At 38.4% G+C, this 22,915-nt stretch overlaps 1 protein-coding gene across 1 annotated transcript in view; it reads left to right on the forward strand.

The window, feature by feature from the left end:
• The window catches only part of MAP4K5 (mitogen-activated protein kinase kinase kinase kinase 5), a 111,169-nt gene that overhangs the window by 82,967 nt on the left and 5,287 nt on the right, over positions 1-22,915 (forward strand). The window contains exons 22-31 of the mRNA XM_054716080.1: positions 769-848; positions 1,237-1,297; positions 3,169-3,171; positions 5,061-5,175; positions 6,279-6,337; positions 10,517-10,620; positions 11,112-11,289; positions 14,014-14,082; positions 18,506-18,598; positions 21,505-21,575. Of these exons, the coding sequence (XP_054572055.1) occupies positions 769-848; positions 1,237-1,297; positions 3,169-3,171; positions 5,061-5,175; positions 6,279-6,337; positions 10,517-10,620; positions 11,112-11,289; positions 14,014-14,082; positions 18,506-18,598; positions 21,505-21,575 (833 nt within the window). The remainder of the gene's footprint in view (positions 1-768; positions 849-1,236; positions 1,298-3,168; positions 3,172-5,060; positions 5,176-6,278; positions 6,338-10,516; positions 10,621-11,111; positions 11,290-14,013; positions 14,083-18,505; positions 18,599-21,504; positions 21,576-22,915) is intronic.

Here is a 22,915-nt window from a genome sequence, read left to right on the forward strand (position 1 = left end):
ATCCTCTTGTTCATCAGACTTTTCACCAACTAGTTTTAGCATCCATTGGCGACAATCCATTGATATCTATTGACACAGTAATTTTCCCTTCTTTCCCATCATTCAAGTATTTTTACCAATTTGAATGTATGAATTCTTTTTTTTTATTCAGTGAGGTATGGTCTATCATTTTTAATATTAATTGTAGCCCTTAAATTGTCAGAATTTTTGAGCAGTGGGAGCTCCTGTGTTCTTTTGTTTGATAATGTCCTCATCGTTTTTTGAGCACTTCCTTACTTTCTGAAACAGCAAGATTTCTAAACTAATCTAATACTTTCCTTGCCCAGGATTAGAATCCTTGTTTTTAAAGTTGAAAATAATATTTAGAAACCACGGTTTGTATATTGGGTATGCTCATGATTTCTGGTGTGTCATAATTTATAATTTCTATTTAATTTGTAGTTTCCTTGTTCAAAGAGTATTTGAGATGTCCAGTAAAAAATATATAGCTAATAATAAAAAAAGCTTAAGATATGAAAATTATTATGTTGAAAAAGGATGTATAGATCCAGAGTGAGTTAGTTATAGAGCATATATCTGCTTTTAAAAATAAGAAAAGAATTGGAGAAAGTTAAAGAAGGTGGCATGGATTTGAAAAAAAATAATTTTTCTTTGGATGGGTGGGTAGCTGTCTGACTCTTAGTAACATTAAAAAAATAGAGCCATTATTTTAATGAATGATTTCAGAAACTGATAGTAAATTCTGGTGGTTTATCTCAACTATTTTAGATCAGTACATTATTTTTGGAACTGAAGACGGTATTTACACATTGAATCTCAATGAGCTACATGAGGCAACGATGGAACAGGTAAATTCAGGAGTTTAACTCAAGAAGAGTTGAGTAAATTGAGCAAAAGAAATATCTTAATTTCAAATCAATTTATATGGGCCTCAGTTTTAATTTTTATGATTTAAATGTTTAAAGAAGTGAAATTATATATATATATATATATATGTGTGTGTGTGTGTGTGTGTATATATATATATATAGAGAGAGAGAGAGAGAGAGAGAAGAGACAGAGAGAGACAGAGAGAGAGGGAGAGGGAAAGCTTTTTTCTGTAAGGTTTTGGTAATTTACTGAAATGTAGAAAATAGTTATTTTTATACTATGTCAGACTTGGAATTTGGAGGTTAAGAGGTAAGAAGATGAAAATTGGAGAGTTTTAACTATCTTCTCTTTTTATTTTTTTTATAGTTATTTCCAAGGAAATGTACTTGGCTCTATGTCATCAATAATACTTTAATGTCATTATCAGGTATGTATATGATGAACATAATGTAAAAAGTAAATCATAGACAAGCAGAGAAATATAATTTTAATATGCATTATTTAAAAATGTTATTTGTTATTCTGTGTATAATCTAGTATAGTAACTTTAAGACCTACAAATGTCTTTTTACCAACTTAGAATGGGAAGAAACTTTGAGAAGGGACCCTGTCTCCACTAAGGTAGCACTTCCCAAATCTGCCCAGGATCTCAGCATCAGAGGACTATCATAGTGATTGTCACCTGAGGCCATGCCCTTCCACCCATCCACCGCCACTGTCACTGTTATTCCTGCCTTCTGTTGAAAATTAACAGTTGAAGGGAAAGAATCAGAGGATCTAGCTGCTTCTCTGTTATCTTGAGCAAGTCTCTCTCAGGCTTAGTTTTCGTAATTGTAAACGGGAATGATGGTAATGATGGTAACAATAACAGCCTCAGAGGTTGCTGTGAGGATTGGATGAGATAATATCCAGAGTGCTTGATAAACTGTAAAGACTTCAACAGATGTTTCCTGGTAGAATTCATATTATTCTGGGCCACATATTAATTATCTTGGACCGATGCTTTAAAGTCTTATAAACAAGTGGGTTCCAGAGCAACCTATTCTAATTTTATTTTTGTGTTTTTCTTTTTTTGGTTGTTGTTGGGGACAGGTTCATGGGTGGCATTTTAGGCTTTTTTTTTTTTTTTTTCATTCTTACCTACAAAAACCTATTTTCTTTTACGTTTAGATTTAATTGGCTACCTAGAGATGTGCTGCTTGCTTTTATTTTGATAGAGTACAAGATAATTATTTCTCTCTGTTCCTTAATTTAATCCTAATACTATTAACTATTAAAATAGCACTCACCCCTTTCTCTGCTTTGAATAATTAAATAATTTTAGTATTTAAAAATTCTTTTTGTTTGATACTCTCTTGTGCTGTGTATCAGTGGATCAAGTGAGGGTTATATCCCTGCTCTATTTACTGTTCTGTCAGATTTATCAGCATTAAGTGTACCTTCCAGCTACTTTTGCTTTAAAGCATCAGTGCTGATACACGTTCTTACTTGTTGATAGGTAGACCATTATGAACTATGGCCTAATTTAAGAACTGTTATTTTCATAATTTTAAGTGTGGATGTGTAACTTAAATTCTTTCACTAACCATCACCTAATTAGAAATTCTTAAGGAGTTTATATATGTAAGCTAATGACAGTATTTACAAAGAGCTTTTTATTTGATTGTGCATAAATGGCTTCTAAGAAGATGGGGTCCTCAAAAGAGTATTTAATCTCTTTGATTTAAATTATGTTTCCCCAAAGGTTTATATACTTTTGTTTAACAAAATAATTAATTGATGATGATGATGATGAAAATAAACTTAAACATAATTGTTTCAGTTAATTTACAATTTTGAATTATCCTATCTAATAAAAGGGTAATATGCAAATTAACTGTCACTCCGTCACAAAGATGGCAGCACCCATAGCCACAAGATGGCGGTGCCCAGTCCCCTCAGCCCTGCCAGAATCCCCCAGTCCTTGAGGGGTGGCTGCTGAGAGTGGGCAACATGAGCGGCCTGGCAGAATGCTTGCTTCGTCACCGCGGCAAAAAGGCAAACGTCCCGCCCCAGCCACAGAGGGCCTCTGGGCAGCACGTGCACAGAGCGGCCAGGGCAGGACGCTTGTGTCATCACCGCAGCAGTGAGGCAAGCGTCCCGCCCCAGCCGCAGAGGGCCTCTGGGCCGCAGAGAGCCTCTGGGCAGCGGGCACGGAGTGGCCAGGCCCCACAGAGAGCGAAGAACCACGGGGAGTGGGCCTAAGCCGTCAGGGCTCCCAGATTGGAGAAGGCTCCCCTGAGGGCTCCCAGATTGGAGAGGGTACAGGTCGGTACCCCCCGTGTACGAATTTCGTGTACCAGGCCTCTAGTCTACATATAAGATCACTTTCCTCTAACACTTCTTTTATATCTACTCATGCCTGACTTTGGAAATAAGCTTAAAAACCACACAGATACATCTTATATATTTATAAAATGACTAAGGAAAATAGGGGAAAGTTATCCTATAAATTAGTTATTTTCATGCTCTAGTTGAAATGATCCATAAAACGAAATGAATTAATAGGAGAAAATATTGTTCTTCTTAAGGGTCTGCGTTTATGTGGATGTGCACACATACATGTACTTGTGTGTTTAACTGCCTAGCCAGTTACATAGTATACACTGAGTGGCCAGATTATTATGATCTCTGAACGCATAATAATCCGGCCACTCAGTGTATATCCTATATAATAAAAGGCTAATATGCAAATTGTCCCCTCGACCAGGAGTTCGACCAGCAGGCAGGCCAGCCAACCGCCCATGTCCCCTCTCCCTGGCCTGGCTGGCCGGACCCCATCCATGCACAAATTCATGCACTGGGCCTCTAATATATATATATATATATATATATATATATATATATATATATATATATATATATATATATACTGAGTGGCCAGATTATTATGCATTCAGAGATCATAATAATCTGGCCACTCAGTGTATAGGGGTAATGGAGAAAAGAAGGGTGGTGCAATGTTAGGCAGAATGTTTGCATCCAAAAAAACTATAGAGAATTTTGTTGAGGATGAGGTTGGTGCACACTCTCTCTCCACACACACATACATATGTACATACATACATGGTGGGGCAAAATTAGGTTTACAGTTGTTAGTATGAGGAATATAATAATAAATAATAATTAGTAATAATAAGAAATTGCTTTACATACAACTGTAAACCTTTTGCCTCACCCTGTGAATGTATATGTGTGTGTGTATATATATAAAGTTTTCTAATGCTAAAATGATAAATACTGTTTTATGTTCTTATAATATCACTAGAGGCCCAGTGCATGAATTCGTACATGAGTAGGGTCCAGCCGGCCCCCCTGATGGGGGCCGATCAGGGCCAGCCGGGGGGAGGGGCCGCTGGAGGTTGGCCAGCCACCCGCCCCCTATTGAGCCAGTTGGCCAGCCGCAGTGGGCATCATAGCGACCAGTCATTCCAGTCGTTCCAGCATTCCGGTCACTGTCTTTTTATATATATATAGATACTACGTATAACAAGGAATGAGATGTTTACCATATGCCTCCATGCTTAAGACAGCTATGGTTTTGATTATATGGAAATAATGCTATTATTTCCTATTATTTTTATATAGTAATCACTGTTATCCTTTAATGGCATATAGTATTAGTTTGCTTTACTTGTCTTAGTATTTCAATCTGTTATAAAGATGTCATTCACAGTCAGTTTTAATCCAAGGTATTTTGATAAATTATTAATAAATAGCTCTATCCCAGAAAATAATGTAACATAGTTTTATAGAATTTTCCATGTTATACTAAAATAATCACATGCACATCATTGTAACTCAATCCATTGTTCAAAGATGTTCAGCAATGTTGTTTCTTTACTAACTTCATTAAGGTTTATGTATATTCTACCCAGGTCACCTACTAGTCAGAATATTCCTAATTTGTGTATTAAGAAACACAATTGTCTATTTTCTTAAAACTAACTTTACCTATTATCTTTCAAAATAGTATTAACTGGGTTTTTTGTTTGTTTGTTTGTTTGTGTTTTTCTATATTGGTTGGCTTTTTGAACATTTCTGGACTCATTTTAGAAGGTAATTATGTTTTGTTTTTGTTTTTTGCTTGAAAATTGTATTTTTTCTTCTGTAAATGATTCTAATAAAAATAACATGTTTCTCTTTTATAGGAAAAAGCTTTCAGCTCTATTCGCATAATCTTATAGCTTTGTTTGAACAAGCCAAAAAACTAGGATTAGCTGCTCATATTCAAACTCATAGGTTTCCAGACCGAATACTACCAAGGTACAAAATATTTTTATTCTGGTAGAGAAAGAAATTGGTGTTTATTTTTAAAACAGCCATTATTCTTTGCCCACTGAAAAACTTTCTTTGTCTTGATTTTGAAAGATAGTTTACACTAAAGTACATGTCATCTAAAATTTGAAAGATCTGTGTTTCCATGAGAATTCCCCTAAGAAGTATTTTTAGTGCATCTTATTTTAAATTTTCAATCACAATTTACTTGTAATATTATTTTGTTTTGGTTTTAGGAATATAGCATAGTGGTTAGACAATCATGTATTTTATAAGGTGTTCCCCCTGATATTTTCACTACCCATCTGGCACCATATATAGCTATCTCAGTATCATTGAATATATTCCCTATGCTGTACTTTATATCCTCATGACTATTTTGCAACTACCAATTTGAACTTCTTAATCCCTTCACATCTTTTACCAAGTCCTCCAACCCCCAGTTCTCTTCTGGCAACCGCCAATCCACTCTCTGTGTCTATGAGTCTGTTTCTATAGAAGTTTTATAATACAGACTAGCGTTCCCGTTGCAGGAAGAATCCTGCAATAGGGTTTCCTGCTGCACTCTACCCTGCCCCGCCTGCTCTCCTTCCTTCTCCCCTGGCCCCGCCTGCGCTCCTCCCTTCTCCCCCGCCCCGCCTTCTCTGCCAGCCCACCTGCTTTTCTCCCTTCTCCGCCAGTCCACCTGCTCTCCTTCCTTCTCCCCCGGCCCCGCCTCCGCTCCTCCCTTCTCCTCCCCCTGGCTTGCTTGCTTCTCCGCAGCTTTGTCCCTTCTGCAGCTCTTGGCTTCTTTCTATGCAAATTAACCGCCATCTTGGTTGGGGTAATTTGCATACTCATCCTGATTGGTTGGTGGGCGTGGCTTGGCTGTGGGCATGGCTTGGGCATAGCAAAGGTGCGGTCAATTTGCATATTTGTCTATTATTAGGTAGGATTCCCAGGCCCTGCCTCAGTCCTATAAAATCATACTTTAGGGTCAGTCCAAGACAGTTTTATTTAAAGCTCCTTGACGTTTCTGATGCAACTGATTCACAGACCACTGTTTGGAAGCCATTAAAATAGAGTACATTTATATTGTCTTATGTTTTCAGAAAGTTTGCTTTAACTACAAAGATTCCTGATACAAAAGGCTGCCACAAATGTTGCATAGGTGAGTAAATGCTACTTCTCACACTGATGGTTAGAAATTTTAACATCTTTAAAATTATCTGAAGAGACTTATAATATCAAATAGGAAGGAAGATAGGCTTTATATTTGTTTTTATAAGGAATTAACCTTTTGCACTCGGATGTCGAGATTAAAATTACTCTTTGAATCTATCAATAATTTGAAATATAAAAAAAATCCAAATAAATAAGTTTGTATGAAAAGAAACTCCAGTTTTTTATTCTACTGCCGTGCTTTGTAAAATCTAGGGTATTTAAAAAATTAAATCCCGAGTAGAATAAAGGAATCAAGAAAAAAGCAAGCGAGTGCAAAGGGTTAAGGGGCCAGTGAAGCACAAGAATGAATAGTGGGACATGGGATAAAAATGCTTGGAGATAGTAGTCCTAATGCTTTCTCAGAGCATAGTGTGCCTAGAATTTTCTAACCTTAGTCCCTGAGGCTGTATCTCTGCTACTACCCTACTTTCATTTATTTAACACTCCTATTTAACAGTTATTGCTTAGTGCTTTATGAACATTATTAACTGCTGGAGTTAAGCCAACCAAGAAGTCAGAGAAAACAGTCCATACATGAATACCCTCATTTCTATTCCAATTGCAAATTTGGGGGCTTTCTAAAATTACCTTCATGTTCAAAAATTCTCTTGAAGGACTCAGTGAAAGTGGTTTAATACTCATGCTTATGGTTTATTACAGGGAAAGGATATGAATTAAAATTAGCCAAGGGAAGAAGTGTATGGGACAGAGTCTAGGAGCTTCTGTTGACCTCTCCCTAAGGAGTTATGGATAGCATTACTTTTCTGACAGTGATGTGTGACAGCACACAGAGAGCATTTCCAACCAGGGAAGCTTACTCAAACCTCAGCACATAGGCAGATTGATTGCTCCCAAGGCTGATTGATCTCAGTATCCAGCCCCTCTGGAGGTCGGTCAACTGATACTACATGACCCAAAGCTCCTTAACTCACATTGTTGTCTTTCTGGAATGACCAGTTTCCCCTTAGACTCTCCAGTGTTGCCAGCCCCCACTCTAAATCATATTGTTAGACTTCCCCGTGACCCAAGACCCCAGGCAAACTAAGATACTCCTATCAGTTATGACATTCCTAAGGCTTAGAGAGTACCTGCCAGGAGGGACACCAGAATGCAGACCTCTTTGGGGTAAGCTTAAATTCTGTACTGTATACGTATCTTACTTAACCCTAACACCACCCTGTGATACTTGTTATGTCACAGAACCTGGGATCAGACCCAGTCCATGACTTCACATCCTGAGCTCCTAACTTCCTGTTTATTCTTTTTGTTTAATTAGTGGCCATACACATTGATCTTCATGCTACATGGTTCCAAGCATTCTGTCTAGTTGAAAGCAAATTTCATGCACATTTTTCTAGAGAGAATCAGGTTCATATCTTTCATCAGATCATGACTCAAGAAAGGTCTAGATGCTTACAACCTAAGATATAAACTCATAAATATAGGGTGTCCCCCAAAAAATGTATACACACTTTGAATGATTATAAAGTCAGTTTATTAACATACAGTTCATTTTCAAAAGTTAAAAGAATCTACAGAAATGAATAATTTTTTTGTCAATGCCTGTTTTCAAACTGATGACCATTCTGTCCAGGCACTGCTGATAACACGAAGCAATGGAATTACAAACATCAAGAATCATTTTGTTCGGTATTTGTGCACCCTCAATTCGTCAGCTGTTGCCGGTTTTGTACCGTGAACTTCATCTTTGATTTATCCCCATAAAAAAGTCTAGTGATAAATTTTCTTTGTTCAAAGCTTAGTCTGGTTTCACCCATTATTTCAAATCAGTTAAACCTGAAGTGAAAGGAGTGAAAATGAAGAGAGCTAACAGCTGTTAAAGTGTGTATACATAGGGGAACACCCTATGACCCAAAACATCCTATCTAATAAAGAGGGAATATGCTAATTGACCATCACTCCATCACAAAGATGGCTGCACCCACAGCTGAGGCCAAGTTCCCATAAGGAGCCTTAAGGAGCAATCAGCAGGAACCTGAGGCTACATCCTCCCCTGCCCCCATGGGCCTTGACAGGGAACCTCAGACCGCGCCCCCCACCAGGTGGGGCTTGACGGGGGACCTGAAGGTGCACTTCCCGTCCTGGTGCTGGGCTAGGGGACCTCAGGTTGCACCCCCAGCCCCAGCACCGGGCCAGGGGACTTGAGCCTGCACCCCCCTGCCTGGCTGGGCTTGACAGGAGACCTCAGGCCATGCCCCCCACCCCAGCACTGGTCCAGGGGACCTGAGCCTGCACCCCCCTGCCTGGCTGGGCTTGACAGGAGACCTCAGGCCATGCCCCCCACCCCAGCACTGGGCCAGGGGACCTGAGCCTGCACCCCCCCACCAAGCGGGGCTTGACAGGGAACCTCAAGGTGCACCCCCAGTGCTGGGTCGGGGGAACTCAGGCTGCGCCCCCAACCAGTGGGGCTTGATGGGGGACCTGAGGCTGCGCCCCCCTCCCAGTGCTGGGCCGGGGGACCTGAGGCTGTGCCCCCCTCCCCCCCGCCTGGCGGGGCTTGATGGGGGACCTCAGGCCATGCCCCCCACCCAGCGGGGCTTGACAGGAGATCTCAGGTCGTGTCCCCTACCTGGCGGGGCTTGACGGAGGACCTCAAGGCACGCCCCCCGCCCCGGTCTGGGCTGGGGGACCTAAGGCCACGCCCCCATCCTGGCATCGGGCCAGGGGACCTGAGGCTGTGCCCCCTGCCTGGCAGGGCTTGACAAGGGTGGACTGACCAGGTCTGGATCTAGCCCAATTGGGGGGGGGGGCTGGTTGGGTCTGGGTCTCACGCGATTTTGAGGTGCATGTGGGTGGGTGGGGACTTGACTCTGGGTCCCGTGGTGAGCCCCAGACTCTGACAGGAGGAAGGTTTTCATATACATTTTACTAATTTTCTTTCATCTCTGATGATTCTATTATAGAGAAAGGGCAAATAGCAATATTAAATTATTTCCTCTAATTAATCCTCTTTTAATGTGCATGAATTTCGTGCACTGAGTCACTAGTGTATACATTTTATAATAGAGTAATTATAAAAGCAGTGTTTGTCCTTCAACTGCATTTTCAAACTTCCAGTAGCATTTTAGGATGAATTTCCTTTATTCAAAGCTTAGTCTGGCTGAAAAGAAAGAAACATCAATTGAGATATCAGCTGTTAAAGTGTGTGTACATGTTTTTGGGACACCAGAACATTTAGATAGAGCTTATTGCAAATAACTACTTTTATAATCATTATTGATGGGAGTCAAATTGCAGAAAAGGGAAGACCAATAAGTTTTTGTAGATTTGAGTCAAATCTTTAGAAGATGTAAAACATCTTTAGAAGATGTAAAACAGTTATTTTCACCTTGTTTTAATTCAGCTGTTAACTATACCAAAATGAAATAATAGATTTCAGTTGCCTCCTAGACCTTGTCTGGATTCTTTCGGTCAGTTTACTTAAGAAGCAGCTCTTCAAGGAGATATATGTAAAACTTTAGACAATAAAAAAAAAAAAGAAAGAAAGAAGCAGCAGCTCTTCAGCTTGCATACTAGTTTAGATGTTTTAGTGCTTAAAATACTGTTCTTCTAAAAAGTTCCTCTGCTTAACAATGCACTATATTAAAGATGTTTAGAAATAAATGTATATAATTTTAAAATAAAGAGGTATTGTCGGGGGGGCATTGGGGGGTAAGGACACATATGTAATACCTTAATAAAGAAAAAAATAAAATAAAATAGAGGTAAGAAACTGAAAAGGAAAGGGTAGCACCCCCCAAAAAAATAATACATCTTTACTTTTTACTCATTCTTATCATCCTAGTGAACAGAAACAATAATTTTTCTTTACCGGCTAAATAATCGCTTCACATAATTCTTCCATTCACGGAAGGCCACATTTTCTTATTTTTCCCCCATGTATATTAGCGTTGCCTTTATAAAGAAAGATGAGTTAGCTTTTAGGTGAATCTAGCCTTTAGCTAAACTAATGATTTTTTTAATATCTTTTTTTCATTTATAGTTTACAATAAATGTTATTTTGTATTAGATTCAGGTGTATAGCATAGTGGTTAGACATAAACCAGTTATATTTTCATAGAAAGGTATTCAGTGTTTTAGGTATGTCTGTTTTGCTTCCTTCCAGTCAGAAACCCTTACACAGGACATAAATACCTCTGTGGAGCTTTACAGTCTGGAATTGTTTTACTTCAGTGGTATGAGCCAATGCAGAAATTCATGTTGATAAAGGTATATATTACTTTGTTTACATTTTTCTTTTTCAGAAAACACTAGTGTGCAACTGAACTTAAAAATTTAAGATTCCATTATTACTATGTAGAATGGGCATGTTTACAGTTATTTATAGATAGGTCTTTATTTGGGTTAGGAGTTTTTTTGTTCTTAAGATTGCCTTTTTTTTTTTTTTTTTTTAGCAAAAGCAAAATTTTATTACAGAAAAGCTACCTCCTGCAAAAAGGGGATCCAAGTGGGTTGCCCTCCTCTTTAATTTACGTTAATAAACTTTTAGAAGCATCCCAGCCATGGAGATGAATGTGGTCAATTCTCTAAAACAAATTTTATAGATTTTTATGATCCTTATAGTGATTATTTTTAGAATTACATCGATCAAGAAAATTAAAGCCTTTCCATTGACTTTATTCAGCAGTAGTATTGTTTCTAAATTGTACTTCTATTCAGAAATTGTTTCTAAATTATACTTCTCTTGTTTATTTTTGCAGCACTTTGATTTTCCTCTGCCAAGTCCTTTGAATGTTTTTGAAATGCTGGTAATACCAGAACAAGAATACCCTATGGTCTGTGTAGCTATTAGCAAAGGCACCGAATCAAATCAGGTAGTTCAGTTTGAGACAATCAATTTGAATTCTGCATCATCATGGTTTACAGAAATTGGTGCTGGTAAGTGTTTTTATCTTATGTTAAAATATTGATGATTTTGCATATGAAAAAAACAGAATGATTTTAACCAATGTGGGTTCAGTCAAACACTCAGATCATAGTTTCCCAAGTAAGCCTAGAGAATCATGTACATACAGTTTATGATCTCTACCTGCATGAGGTAATTTGATACAAATTATTTTACCACGGAAAATTTTAATGATTTAAGTTTTCTAAGATACAGGGGTGGGGAACAGTAGGTTTACAATTAAGAGTATGTGAAACACAGAGTTTATTCTTGTATTATTATGTATTAATTTGTATTTTTTCATACAAATAACTCTGGACCTACTTGTGCCCACCCCTGTACTTTTTCAAATTTTACCAGCTTCTCAAGCAAAGAGTTTCACTTTTTTTTCCCCTATCAATTTTCCCCTCAACACTGCTTTACATTTGTGGCATCCAGCTTTACCATTTAAAGATACAGAGACATATCTCTTGCACTGTCTCAGAATGATTCATTAGCTTAAAATTTTATCCAACGTGTCTCAATGGAAGTTCAGAAAAAGTTGGGAAGTTTATATTCAAACTTTAAAATTGAAACAAATCAATCAACTTATTTTTAAAATCTACATAGTAAGTGAAATGAAGGGTTCTTCATTTCAAATGCTCTGTCCACTGAGCTAAACCAGCTAGGGCTCTAAGATTTTTTATTGATTTTTACAAAGAGGGAGGGAAGGAGGGAAGGAGAGAGAGAGAGAGAGAGAGAGAGAGAGAGAGAGAGAGAAACATCAATATGAAAGGAAAACATCAGTCAGCTGCCTCATGCATGCCCCTCACTGGGGATCAAGCCTGCAACCTGGGCATGTGCCCTAACTGAGAATCTATCCAGCAGCCTTTCAGTGCATGGGGCAACACCAGCCAACTGAGCCACACCAGCCAGGGCCCTTGTTTGTTTTTTAATGCCTGTACTGTTCCACCCACTTATAACACTTTGTAGATAAAAATTAATGCAGTACCAAAATTGCTTCCTGAGGAAGCCAGGACTCTGAGGGTAATCATTCAGATCCCCCTCAAGCAGAAGCTGTCCTTATTAGGCTTTTCCATTTTCACAAATGATTGTTAATCCACCTCCCAGCTGCATTCATTTTTAAGCACCCCCCTGCCTTGAGTGGGCAACAGCTGTAACTGTTAAAATGAACTCCTATTCCAAGCATATTGTCAGCACCCCATAAATATTTGTTCAATAAATGCATGAACATAGATTTACTGAGAAAAACTATTTTTGGACTATTGCCCAAGTGACCAACAATTTATCAGTTCTGTCCACCAGAATTCTTCTCTGTGTATGAGCTTTGGAAGGTCCAAAAACACCCAAAAATAATATATAAAACTTTGTATTTACATTTAGATGTGCAGTTTTTAAGGGAGAGGATCCATTGGCTTCCCAAAGAAATGCAGTTAAGAATGATTGCACTAGCCCTAGCTGGTTTGGCACAGTGGATAGAGCATCGGCCTGCAAACTGAAGGGTCCTGGGTTTGAATCTGTTCAAGGGCACGTGCCCAAGTTGCAAGCTTAATCCCCAGCAAGGGGGTGTGCGATCAATGATTCTCTTTCATCATTGATGTTTCTATCTCTTCCTCTGTGAAATCAATAAAAATATATTTTTTAAAAAAGAATGACTACTTTAAATAATCTAAAATATTTTCTTAGATTTAGCTAGACTATTCAAGCAGTCTGAGTGCCTAAAATAAATTGTTTTATCAAAAATGCTATTACACACACACACACACACACACACAAATGCCATCACATCTGTCATTATATATCAAAAGAAACAATCCTGCAAATATCAGCAAAGTGATGAAAATTGTTTCCTGCCAAGATATTGTTGACAGAAATGTTCATTATATTAGTAAGTGTCCTCTTTAATAAGGAACTTACACACACCAGGAAATTTTTTCTCTGATTACAGTTTTATTTTAATTTTGTTTTTTGTTTTTCTGAATTACTGGCTTGTTTTTATCTCAGGGATGCTGTGATTCACATAACAGATCTTGTTTCCATCTTCCCATTGGTTCCTTTAAAATGCAGAGCAAAATCTAATCATTGTATAGCATGCACCTTCCTTACTTTTGTGTATTTTACCCTTTGCTTCATTTTATTTTTGTAACTCACCTTTTTAGAACTAGCTGAAGTGTTAATTAACGGTAATATTTAGCTTTTCTCAGCTCACTTAGCCTTACTTGAGTCTTAATGATTGTTCTCCTAAGTTGACCTATGTACATATTTTGAAAAAATACCATATTATTACAAAATCCAATTTGTGTTAAATTTCAAAGATTAGTTTTAAATCACAGAAAAGGTCAGAATGTGTGTTATTTTCTAAGCTCTAGTGTTTTTTCTTTAATTTTTTTATTGATTTCTTTTATTGTTTAAAGTATTACGTATAGTAGTACACATATCTCCTTTTTTTTTTCCCATTGACCTTCCCCCAGCCTCCCCTACCCCCTGTTGCATGCCCTCATCCCACCCCCCAGTGTCTTGTGTCCATTGGTTGTGCTTATATGCATGCATACAAGTCCTTTGGTTGATCTCTTTCCCCCTTCTCCCCAACACTCCCCAGCTTTCCCGCTGTAATTTGACAGTCTATTCGGTGCTTTACTGCCTCTGTATCTATCTTTTTGTTCATCAGGTTATTAAAACTTGTTGTAGAACTAACATTTTTTTTTTTTCCCTCCAAGGCAGCCAACAGTTAGATTCCATTCATGTAACACAGTTGGAGAGGGATACCGTTTTAGTGTGTTTAGATAGTAAGTACTATTTTAAAATTTATTCTGAATGTTCTACTTGATATAACAAGTCTTTTCACTGAAGTGATTCTATTAAGCTATAATTGAAAATTTTTCACTTTTTTCATCTTAAGTGGCCTTATTTTATTGATGAAAATTTAAATTGGCTACAGATATCATAAATAGTAATTAATGGATCTGTTTGTCATTACTATTCTCTGTGACTTTTTTCTTTGTTAGGCCTACTTGAAAACATTATATTAGAACAGTTTGCCATAACTTTGGGGTAAAAATCCATATAAAACTATTCTGTATAAAATTCGGTGTAAAACTATTTTGAGGTTGTTTTTTTTCAGACCTCAATTAATGAAAAAATAGAAGGTATATAGTCATGTGCCACTTAATGGGAATACCCAGTTCTAAAAAATGCATTGTTAGGTGATTCTGTCATTATGGGAACATCTTAAGAGTGCACTTATACAAACCTCAATGGTACAGCCTCCTACACACCTAGATTATATATGGTATACAGCCTATTGCTCCTAGGCTACAAACATGTATGTTGTGAACTGTACAGCATGAGAGTAAATCAAGCACAAGAGAAAATGGTGCATTCAGGAGGCACTCTAAACATTAGATGTGTGTGGCAGCTGCCAACATAACACATCATGCTATTTTATGGAAAACATTACTTTCTGTAAGTAGAAAGCATACACTAAAATAACAGTAAAAAGTGTAGAATAATCTACACTAATAAAAGAGAAACATGCAAATTGACCATACCTCTGCTATGCCCATAAGCCACGCCTACCAGCCAATCAGGAGCAAGTATGCAAATTAACCCAACCAAGATGGCTGCGGCCACGGAGCGAGCAGGAGGCTTGGGTTTCCCCGGCAATGGAGGAAGCCAAGCTTCCCGCCTGCTCTGGCTGGCCCTGGCCTCCACTCAAGGCTGCAAAGTATCAATTATAAAAGATAAATAAATCCCAACAAAAATGGCAGCAGCCACAGAGCTGGAGAGAGCAGGAGGCTTGGGTTGTCCCCGGCGATGGAGGAAGCCAAGCTTTCTGACTGCCCTGGCCTCCGTTCAAGGCTACAAAGTTTCAATTATAGAAGATAAATAAATCCCAGATACTAGGGCCTCTGCTTGGGTCGCCGGGGGGCATGGCCGGCCTGCAAACCACCACAGGCCCCTAGCAAAAGCTGCCCCATGCCCCCAAGGGAACCCCCAACCTGATCCGGGACACCCTTCAAGGCAAACCAGCTGGCCCCCACCCATGCACCAGGCTTCTATCCTATCTAATAAAAGAGTAATATGCAAATTGACTGTCACTCCAACACACAAGATGGCTGCTCCCATGTGGACACAAGATGGCCGTCACAAGATGGCCATCAAGGGAGGGCAGTTGCGAGGGACCAGGCCTGCCGGGGAGGGCAGTTAGGGGCTATCAGGCCTGCAGGTGAGGGCAGTTGGGGGTGACTGGGCCTGCAGGGGAGGGCAGTTAGGGGCAATTGGGCCGGCAGGGGAGCAGTTAGGCATCAATCAGGCTGGCATGGGAGTGGTTAGGGTGTGATCAAGCTGGCAGGCAGAAGTGGTTAGGGGCAATCAGGCAGGCAGGCAGGCGAACGGTTGGGAGCCAGCAGTCCTGGATTGTGAGAGGGGTGTCTGACTGCCCATTTAGGCCCTATCCCACCAGGTAATCGGACATCCCTTGAGGCGTCCCAGATTGGAGAGGGTGCAGGCTGGGCTGAGGGACATCTCCCACCCCCGTGCACAAATTTTGTGCACCAGGCCTCTAGTTATTGATAGAAGAGTGTTGTAATCAGAGAAACTTTTAACAACAGGTATTACTTCAGTTTTGCAAACAAACCCACCTTATTTTTATACAATGAATCCTGCAAGATGAAATTCAACCTAGATTTGGAACTATATTTAAAAGTTGACAGTATTTGCTATGCTTGATCCATTTTAATATTTTTTAAATTACTGAATAGGGTTATTTTTTAAATTGTTGTACTACCGAATTTGCCTGTGTTTCCGTCCTAATTTCTATTCCCTGAAGGCTACCTAGTGGATTTACCTTATATAATCATAAAGATAATCTAATATTACAGATAAGTAACCCAAAACTCAAAAGTATCTCATTCACCCATCATTTTTAAGTACTTTGGATTCTTTTAATATTGATAAGATTGGAGTATTATTCAATTAAAAAGTGGGCAGTCGGACATCCCTCTCACAATCCAGGACTGCTAGCTCCCAACTGCTCGCCTGCCTGCCTTCCTGATTGCCCCTAACCGCTTCTGCCTGCCAGCCTGATCACCCCTAACCACTCCCATGCCAGCCTGATTGATGTCTAACTGCTCCCCTGCCAGCCTGTTTTCCCCCAACTTCCCTCCTCTGCCGGCCTGGTCACCCCTAACTGCCCTCCCCTGCAGGGTTGATTGCCTCCAACTGCCCTCCCTTGCAGGCCTGGTCCCTCTCAACTGCCTTCCCTTGCAGGCCTGGTGCCTCCCAACTGCCCTCCCCTGCTGGCCATCTTGTGGTGGCCATCTTGTGTCCACATGGGGGTAGGATCTTTGACCACATGGGGGCAGCTATATTGTGTGTTGGAGTGATGGTCAATCTGCATATTACTCTTTTATTAGATAGGATAGAGGCCTGGTGCACTGGTGGGGGCCAGCTGGTTTGCCCTGATGGGTGTCCCGGATCAGGGTGGGGGTTCCCTTGGGGCGTGGGGCGGCCTGAGCAAGGGGCCTGTGGTGGTTTGCAGGCAAGCCACGCCCCCTGGCGACCCAAGTGGAGGCCCTGGTATCTGGAATTTATTTACCTTCTACAATTGAAACTTTGTATCCTGGAGCGGAGCCAAGCCTCCTGCTCACTCTGTGGCCGGCAGCCATTTCAGTTTGGATTTGTTTACCTTCTATAACTGAAACTTTGTAGCCTTGAGTGGAGGCTTAGGCCGGCCAGGGCAGGTGGAAAGCTTGGCTTCTAATATCGCCTTGGAAACCCAAACCTCCCACCTACTTTCTCCGTGGCTGTAGCCATCTTGGTTGGGTTAATTTGCATACTCTCTCTGATTGGCTGGTGGGCGTGGCTTGTGGGTGTAGCAGAGTTAGGGTCAATTTGCATATTACTCTTTTATTAGGTAGGATATTTACGTTAACTTGATAAATTTTTTAAATTAATTTTTTATATTTTTTAATGATTAAGGTATTACATGTGTACATATCTTCCCATTGCTCCTCCCACCCCACTCCCAAACATGCCCTCACCCCCCAGTGTCTTGCGTCCATTGGTTATGCTTATATGCATGCATACAAGTCCTTCAGTTGATCTCTTATCTCCTCCACCCCTCCCCAACCTTCCCGATATAATTTGACAGTCAGTTTGATGCTTTACTGCCTCTGTATTTATCTTTTTGTTCATCAGTTTATAATGTTCTTTATTATCCATAAATGAGTGAGATCATGTGGTATTTTTGATAAATTATATTTTACCCAAAGAGCTGGAAAGGTCTATATTGATTAAGCAAATAAACAGATAATCAGAATTTTATTTTAGTAATGTTGAACCTTTAATGTTAAATCCTTAATACCTTCTGGGACATCCAAGGAAAATAAATTGTGCTTAGTCTCATTTTGTTGATTTATGTATTTATCCAAAAAAAATTTTTAAGCCTTTGATTAACTAAGCCCACCATTTCCCAATTATTCAAAGTAAATGGAGAGTTCACTTTCTTGAGATTTTTTTTTTTTTAAGGAGCAATATAAGACTTCAAAAATTAAGCATCAGCTATGCAGTATGAATCAGTTTTAGTAAACACCAGTTGGAGATAGGCCTAAAATCACAAATTATGTTAGGTAGATAAGAAAGCAATACAGAGAAAGGTGTCTTCAAAGTCAGAGCTAAGATGGTTAAAGTGAAAAACAAATAGATGAAAGGGAAATAAAATTATGTATATCCCCATCCCAGAGTTTACTTATAAAGAAATTGTTACCCTCAGGAGTACTACTCGTTGCCCCTTTGTTACAATAGTACTCACTACTATTGTATTGAATGACTACGGATATACTTATCATGTTTTGTAATTTGTAAGAGGGAAAAATCACTTCTTATTGCTAAATATATAGACACCAAGGTAGCCACTTTTAAAGAAACATTGTACTTTTTTTAACATTGTACTTTTTTAAAAATGAGAATATAAGCGTTCAATATATACCATCTAAAAAAGAAAAAGCAACGGAATTGCCATTTACCAGAGGAGGTACTCTTATATTGTAAAACATATTAATGACAGTTTCTCACTGGACATTTTTTAATCTAAATAGTTGAACGTCATTAAGAATATTGTTCTATGTCCATGTAAAATCCATATATCAAGTTAAATTTGTTTTAACAGATTTGGATTTCCAGTCTTAACTTGTTTTTTCTTTTTTTAAGAATTTGTAAAAATTGTAAATCTACAAGGAAAACTAAAGTCAAGTAAGAAACTGGCCTCTGAGCTAACTTTTGATTTTTGCATTGAGTCTGTAGGTAAGTCTTTTTTTTTTTTTTTTTAATCTATTAGAATACTTGGTTTTCCCTTCATTCGGTATCTGTGGTTGTCTAGACCAGCACTGTGTCTTAGAAGTTTCTGTGATATGGAAGTGTTCTCTGTGCTCTTAAATATAGTACTCATTAACCACACCTGTTAAGTACTTGAAACATGGCTAGTGCTACATTTTTTAAATTTTAATTAATTTACATTTTAATGTAAATAGCCACATATGGTTAGTTGCTATTGTATTGGACAAAGCAGGTGTAGACGATAATAAATCTTTTATTTTTGGTTCCTAAATATTTAAAACTTGAAATCATTTTAAAATTTCTGTTTATTGTTCCCTTTACTGCCTCAAGTGAATTATACTTCTCCCAATTCTTTCCAAATCATGAAGGTATTTGTGTGATATGATTAATGATATTAGATATGCTATAATTCTTTGTGTCTGATTCTGCTTGGTGTGTGTTGATGATTATTGCTTTTAGGTCTATTTTTATATAAATAGATACTTTCCCACTTAGAAACTAATGTGCCATTTTAATTTGTTTTATTGTCAATGAGTGTTTTACTCTATAATACTCATTGGTTTTATGATAAAAATTTCTCATTGATTATATGTCAGTAAGTATTTCCCCCTAGGGATGATAGAACTTTTAAAAAAAATAATGTGGCTGGAAACAACTGAACTTTGTATGATATGATTCTACCCTAAGTCAAAAATAGTTAAAACAAAGTTGGCAATTTTTATTTTGGCCTTGAAAAATATATGTATTTTGTAATTAAATGTATATATACGTGGAAAAATATATTTCTCATTATTTAGAAAGGTGTTTTAAAAAAATAGTTTAATGATTTCCCAACTGGCGTTTTGCCCTGTCGCAAAGTATGATCATCCCTCTGTGTAAATATCTTACATAAACATAATTTGCTTATGATTGAAAAATCTTAATTTATTGAAGCAGAAAGCCTACACTTTCTGTAAATGCCAGGACAAAAGGAATTTTGGAGCTCATTTCTTCCTCACTTCTTTAAGTCCTGGATGTATGCCAGTTTCTAAGCTTTGGTATCTTCAATAGAGATCCTGACGGAGATCTTTATAGTTCCTCTTCATTTCAACTGAAACATACTGATACCTCAACTTTTTCATATGTGTCAAATTTTTTAAGGAACTTTAATTATTACACAACCATTTGTTTCTCATAAGCTACCATCTCTCCCCAGCAGTGAACCTTGGAATAATTACAAGGATCTTCCTGGGTAAAAAGAGTCCCTTTAAGCCCTTTTAAAAATAAACTGGTAACTGGGTTTCATATTCATCACAGTTAGTGAAACATGTGATTTCTTAGTAAAATAGTTTTATTTTTATTGAGTAAAATTATGTTTCCAAGACATTCTTACATTAGCTTTTTATGGAGTTAGTATTCTAATAAAACATACAGTAACTTCCTATCACTTTCTCCCATCACCTTTAATAGTGTAGGGCATATGTCTAATTTTCCAACAATCAAAAATGGGTTTTCTCCCTCTTTCGCTGCACCTTAATGACTGCAGCTCCTGCCAGGAAGGATCCAGAGGCCCCACGGCATCCTCCAATTGGGGGCCCCCTCTGTTTCTGAACCATTAAGTCATTACATAGGAATGCCTCATTGGGCCCAGGCCTGTGGCTGGCACCACCCGGGACACAGAAATGGACAAAGCACATCAAGAGTAGGTTTCCCCTTAAGACCTTCAGGCCACCCCAGGGGAGCATGGGAGATGGGTGGGGCAGGAGGGTGTTGTGGCATACCACATGCTGGCCATCCTGTGGGGCCACGGTTGCTCCTGAGTCCAAAGCCATCAGGAAGGCAGTCAAGCTTGGCTCAAATTTGTGAACCCACATGTGGGCAGTGGGGCCTGCAAGACCAGAGCAAAAGCCCAGGATGCTCCAGTGCCTGAGGAGGTGAGGCTGAGGCCCAGCAGTGAGCCTTGTAACTGAGAGCCCCTCCAAGTAAGAAATGGCACAAAGAGCATAAATATTCACTGTGTGGTTAAATTTTGGACTATGAGACAGGTTTGTTTGTTTGTTTGTTTGTTTGTTTAAGTAATTTTGTAATAGGGAAAATGTGAACATAAAAGAAGCTTCCTTAATAGCCACTTCTAATTATATGACAGTATTTAAATAATGATGTTTTTTATTCAAAAAGCCAATTATATGTTTTTATTATTTCATTCACCTAAGAAAAAAGATAGTATATAAAATAAAAATTAATATGCTGATACCAACTTACATTTCTTTGTAAGTTATACCAATGTCTGATCACTGTGTTATACAACTGAAACTAATAATATTGTCTGTCAGCTGTAATTGAAAAATAAAAACCTTTTTAAAAAATAAGTTAGGCTGAAACCGGTTTGGCTCAGTGGATAGAGCGTCAGCCTGGGGACTGAAAGGTCCCAGGTTCGATTCCAGTCAGGGGCACCTACCTTGGTTGCGGGGACATCCCCAGTAGGGGGCGTGCAGGAGGCAGCTGATCGATGTTTCTCTCTCATCGATGTTTCTAAATCTCTCTCCCTTCCTCTCTGTAAAAATCAATAAAATATATTTAAAAATAAAAAATAAAAAAATAAGTTAGCCCATGTTTAAATGAATGCCTGTTTTATGTATTTATATGTGTGTGTGTGTATGTGTATATATATATATATATTTTTTTTTAACTTTTATGACCCGACTCAATAAATTATTTGAGTTTAGACATGGCTTAGCCACAAAAATGTTGGGAACTAATGGTCTAGACAGTGGAATTTTGCACGAAGCATTTGGATAGCCTTACATTATCGTTTATTAAAAACAGTTAAGGAAAATGTGTAATGAACTACTTGTGCTGTATTTCAGTTTCACCTCCCCTTTTATCTTTTTTAGTGTGCCTTCAAGACAGTGTGTTGGCTTTCTGGAAACATGGAATGCAGGGGAAAAGCTTCAAATCAGATGAGGTAAGGTTTCTCAGATTACCTCCAGTGATTTCCACTAAAGATTTTTAATATTGAAGTGTTCATTTTATACATTTTCTTTCTGAACCTACATTACTATGTTTAGTGCCTTGATTGTTTTAAGTTGATTTGAGAGAGAGAGGAAGGGAGAGGGAGAAAGAGAAACATCAAAGTGAGAGAGAAGTACCGATCAGCTGCCTCCTGCATGCCCACTACTGGGGATCAAACCTGCAACCCAGGCACGTGCCCTGACCGAGAACTGAACTGGCACCCTTTTGGTGCATGGTACAATGCTCAACGAACTGAACCACACCAGCCAGGGCTATGTCCAGTGGTTTTAATGCTGTGAACTGGCAGAGCAAAATTGCCAGTATTATCCTTCCAGTTCAGTTTTGTATTGTAAAATTCTCAGTGGCTACATTTCAGTCCTTTAATTTGTAATTTTTAAATATGGTTACTAACCTTGTAGTAGTTTTCTAAATTTAATAAGCCTTTTCCATAATCTAGAAGTGTATAGTTTCTTTTCTAATATTTTATTTAAAATCCTAAATTGATATATATTAGATCCCAGGACTAAGGAAAATATAAGAAAATTAACTCATTTAGAAAATAGTTATTGAGTACCAGCTACATGCAAAACATTATTATTATGGCATTGTAAGGCATAGGGAAGTATAATTATAAATAATTTCAAACTCTGCTAATGTCTGTGTTCTTGGCACTTGACAAATATTAGCTACGTAAGGCTTATAATCCAGTGGGGTTAGATACTATTCATATTCCCATTTTTACAGGCACAGAGGGGTTAAGTAACTTGTCTAGATTACATAGCCTGGATTTGAAGGATCTCCAAAAATCACTTTTAGCTGTTCCACCTTGAGAGATAAATCCTAATAGTTAAGACAGTACTAACAGAGACATTTCCCGTTTGTGTGAGTACCTGTATAATTTTTGTATACCATGGTCTCACAAATATCAGTATGTGGGCTTATTTTAAAGCTTAAAGTCTTTTTCTTGAATTGCCTGTAACTGAGTATTTTCACCACTTACATGAATGAGGAATTCGAATACTTCTACGAGAAAATGACATAAATTTGCTATCTTTGAACATGTCAGTTTATCTAGTTCAGTGGTTGGCAAACTGCGGCTGTGTTGACTAATGAGTTTGCCGACCACTGCTAGACTAAATGTTACCGTGTAGTTGGAAACTGTGAGGATTAGGCAATTGTGGCATATTGTGTGCAAAGAGGTAAAGGGTAGTATATGACAATGGTCAGCAAACTCATTAGTCAACAGAGCGGCAAACTCGCGAGCCGCAGTTTGCCAACCACTGATCTAGTTAC

The sequence above is a fragment of the Eptesicus fuscus genome, chromosome 5, assembly GCF_027574615.1.
Source record: "Eptesicus fuscus isolate TK198812 chromosome 5, DD_ASM_mEF_20220401, whole genome shotgun sequence".
Classification (NCBI taxonomy): Eukaryota; Metazoa; Chordata; class Mammalia; order Chiroptera; family Vespertilionidae; genus Eptesicus; species Eptesicus fuscus.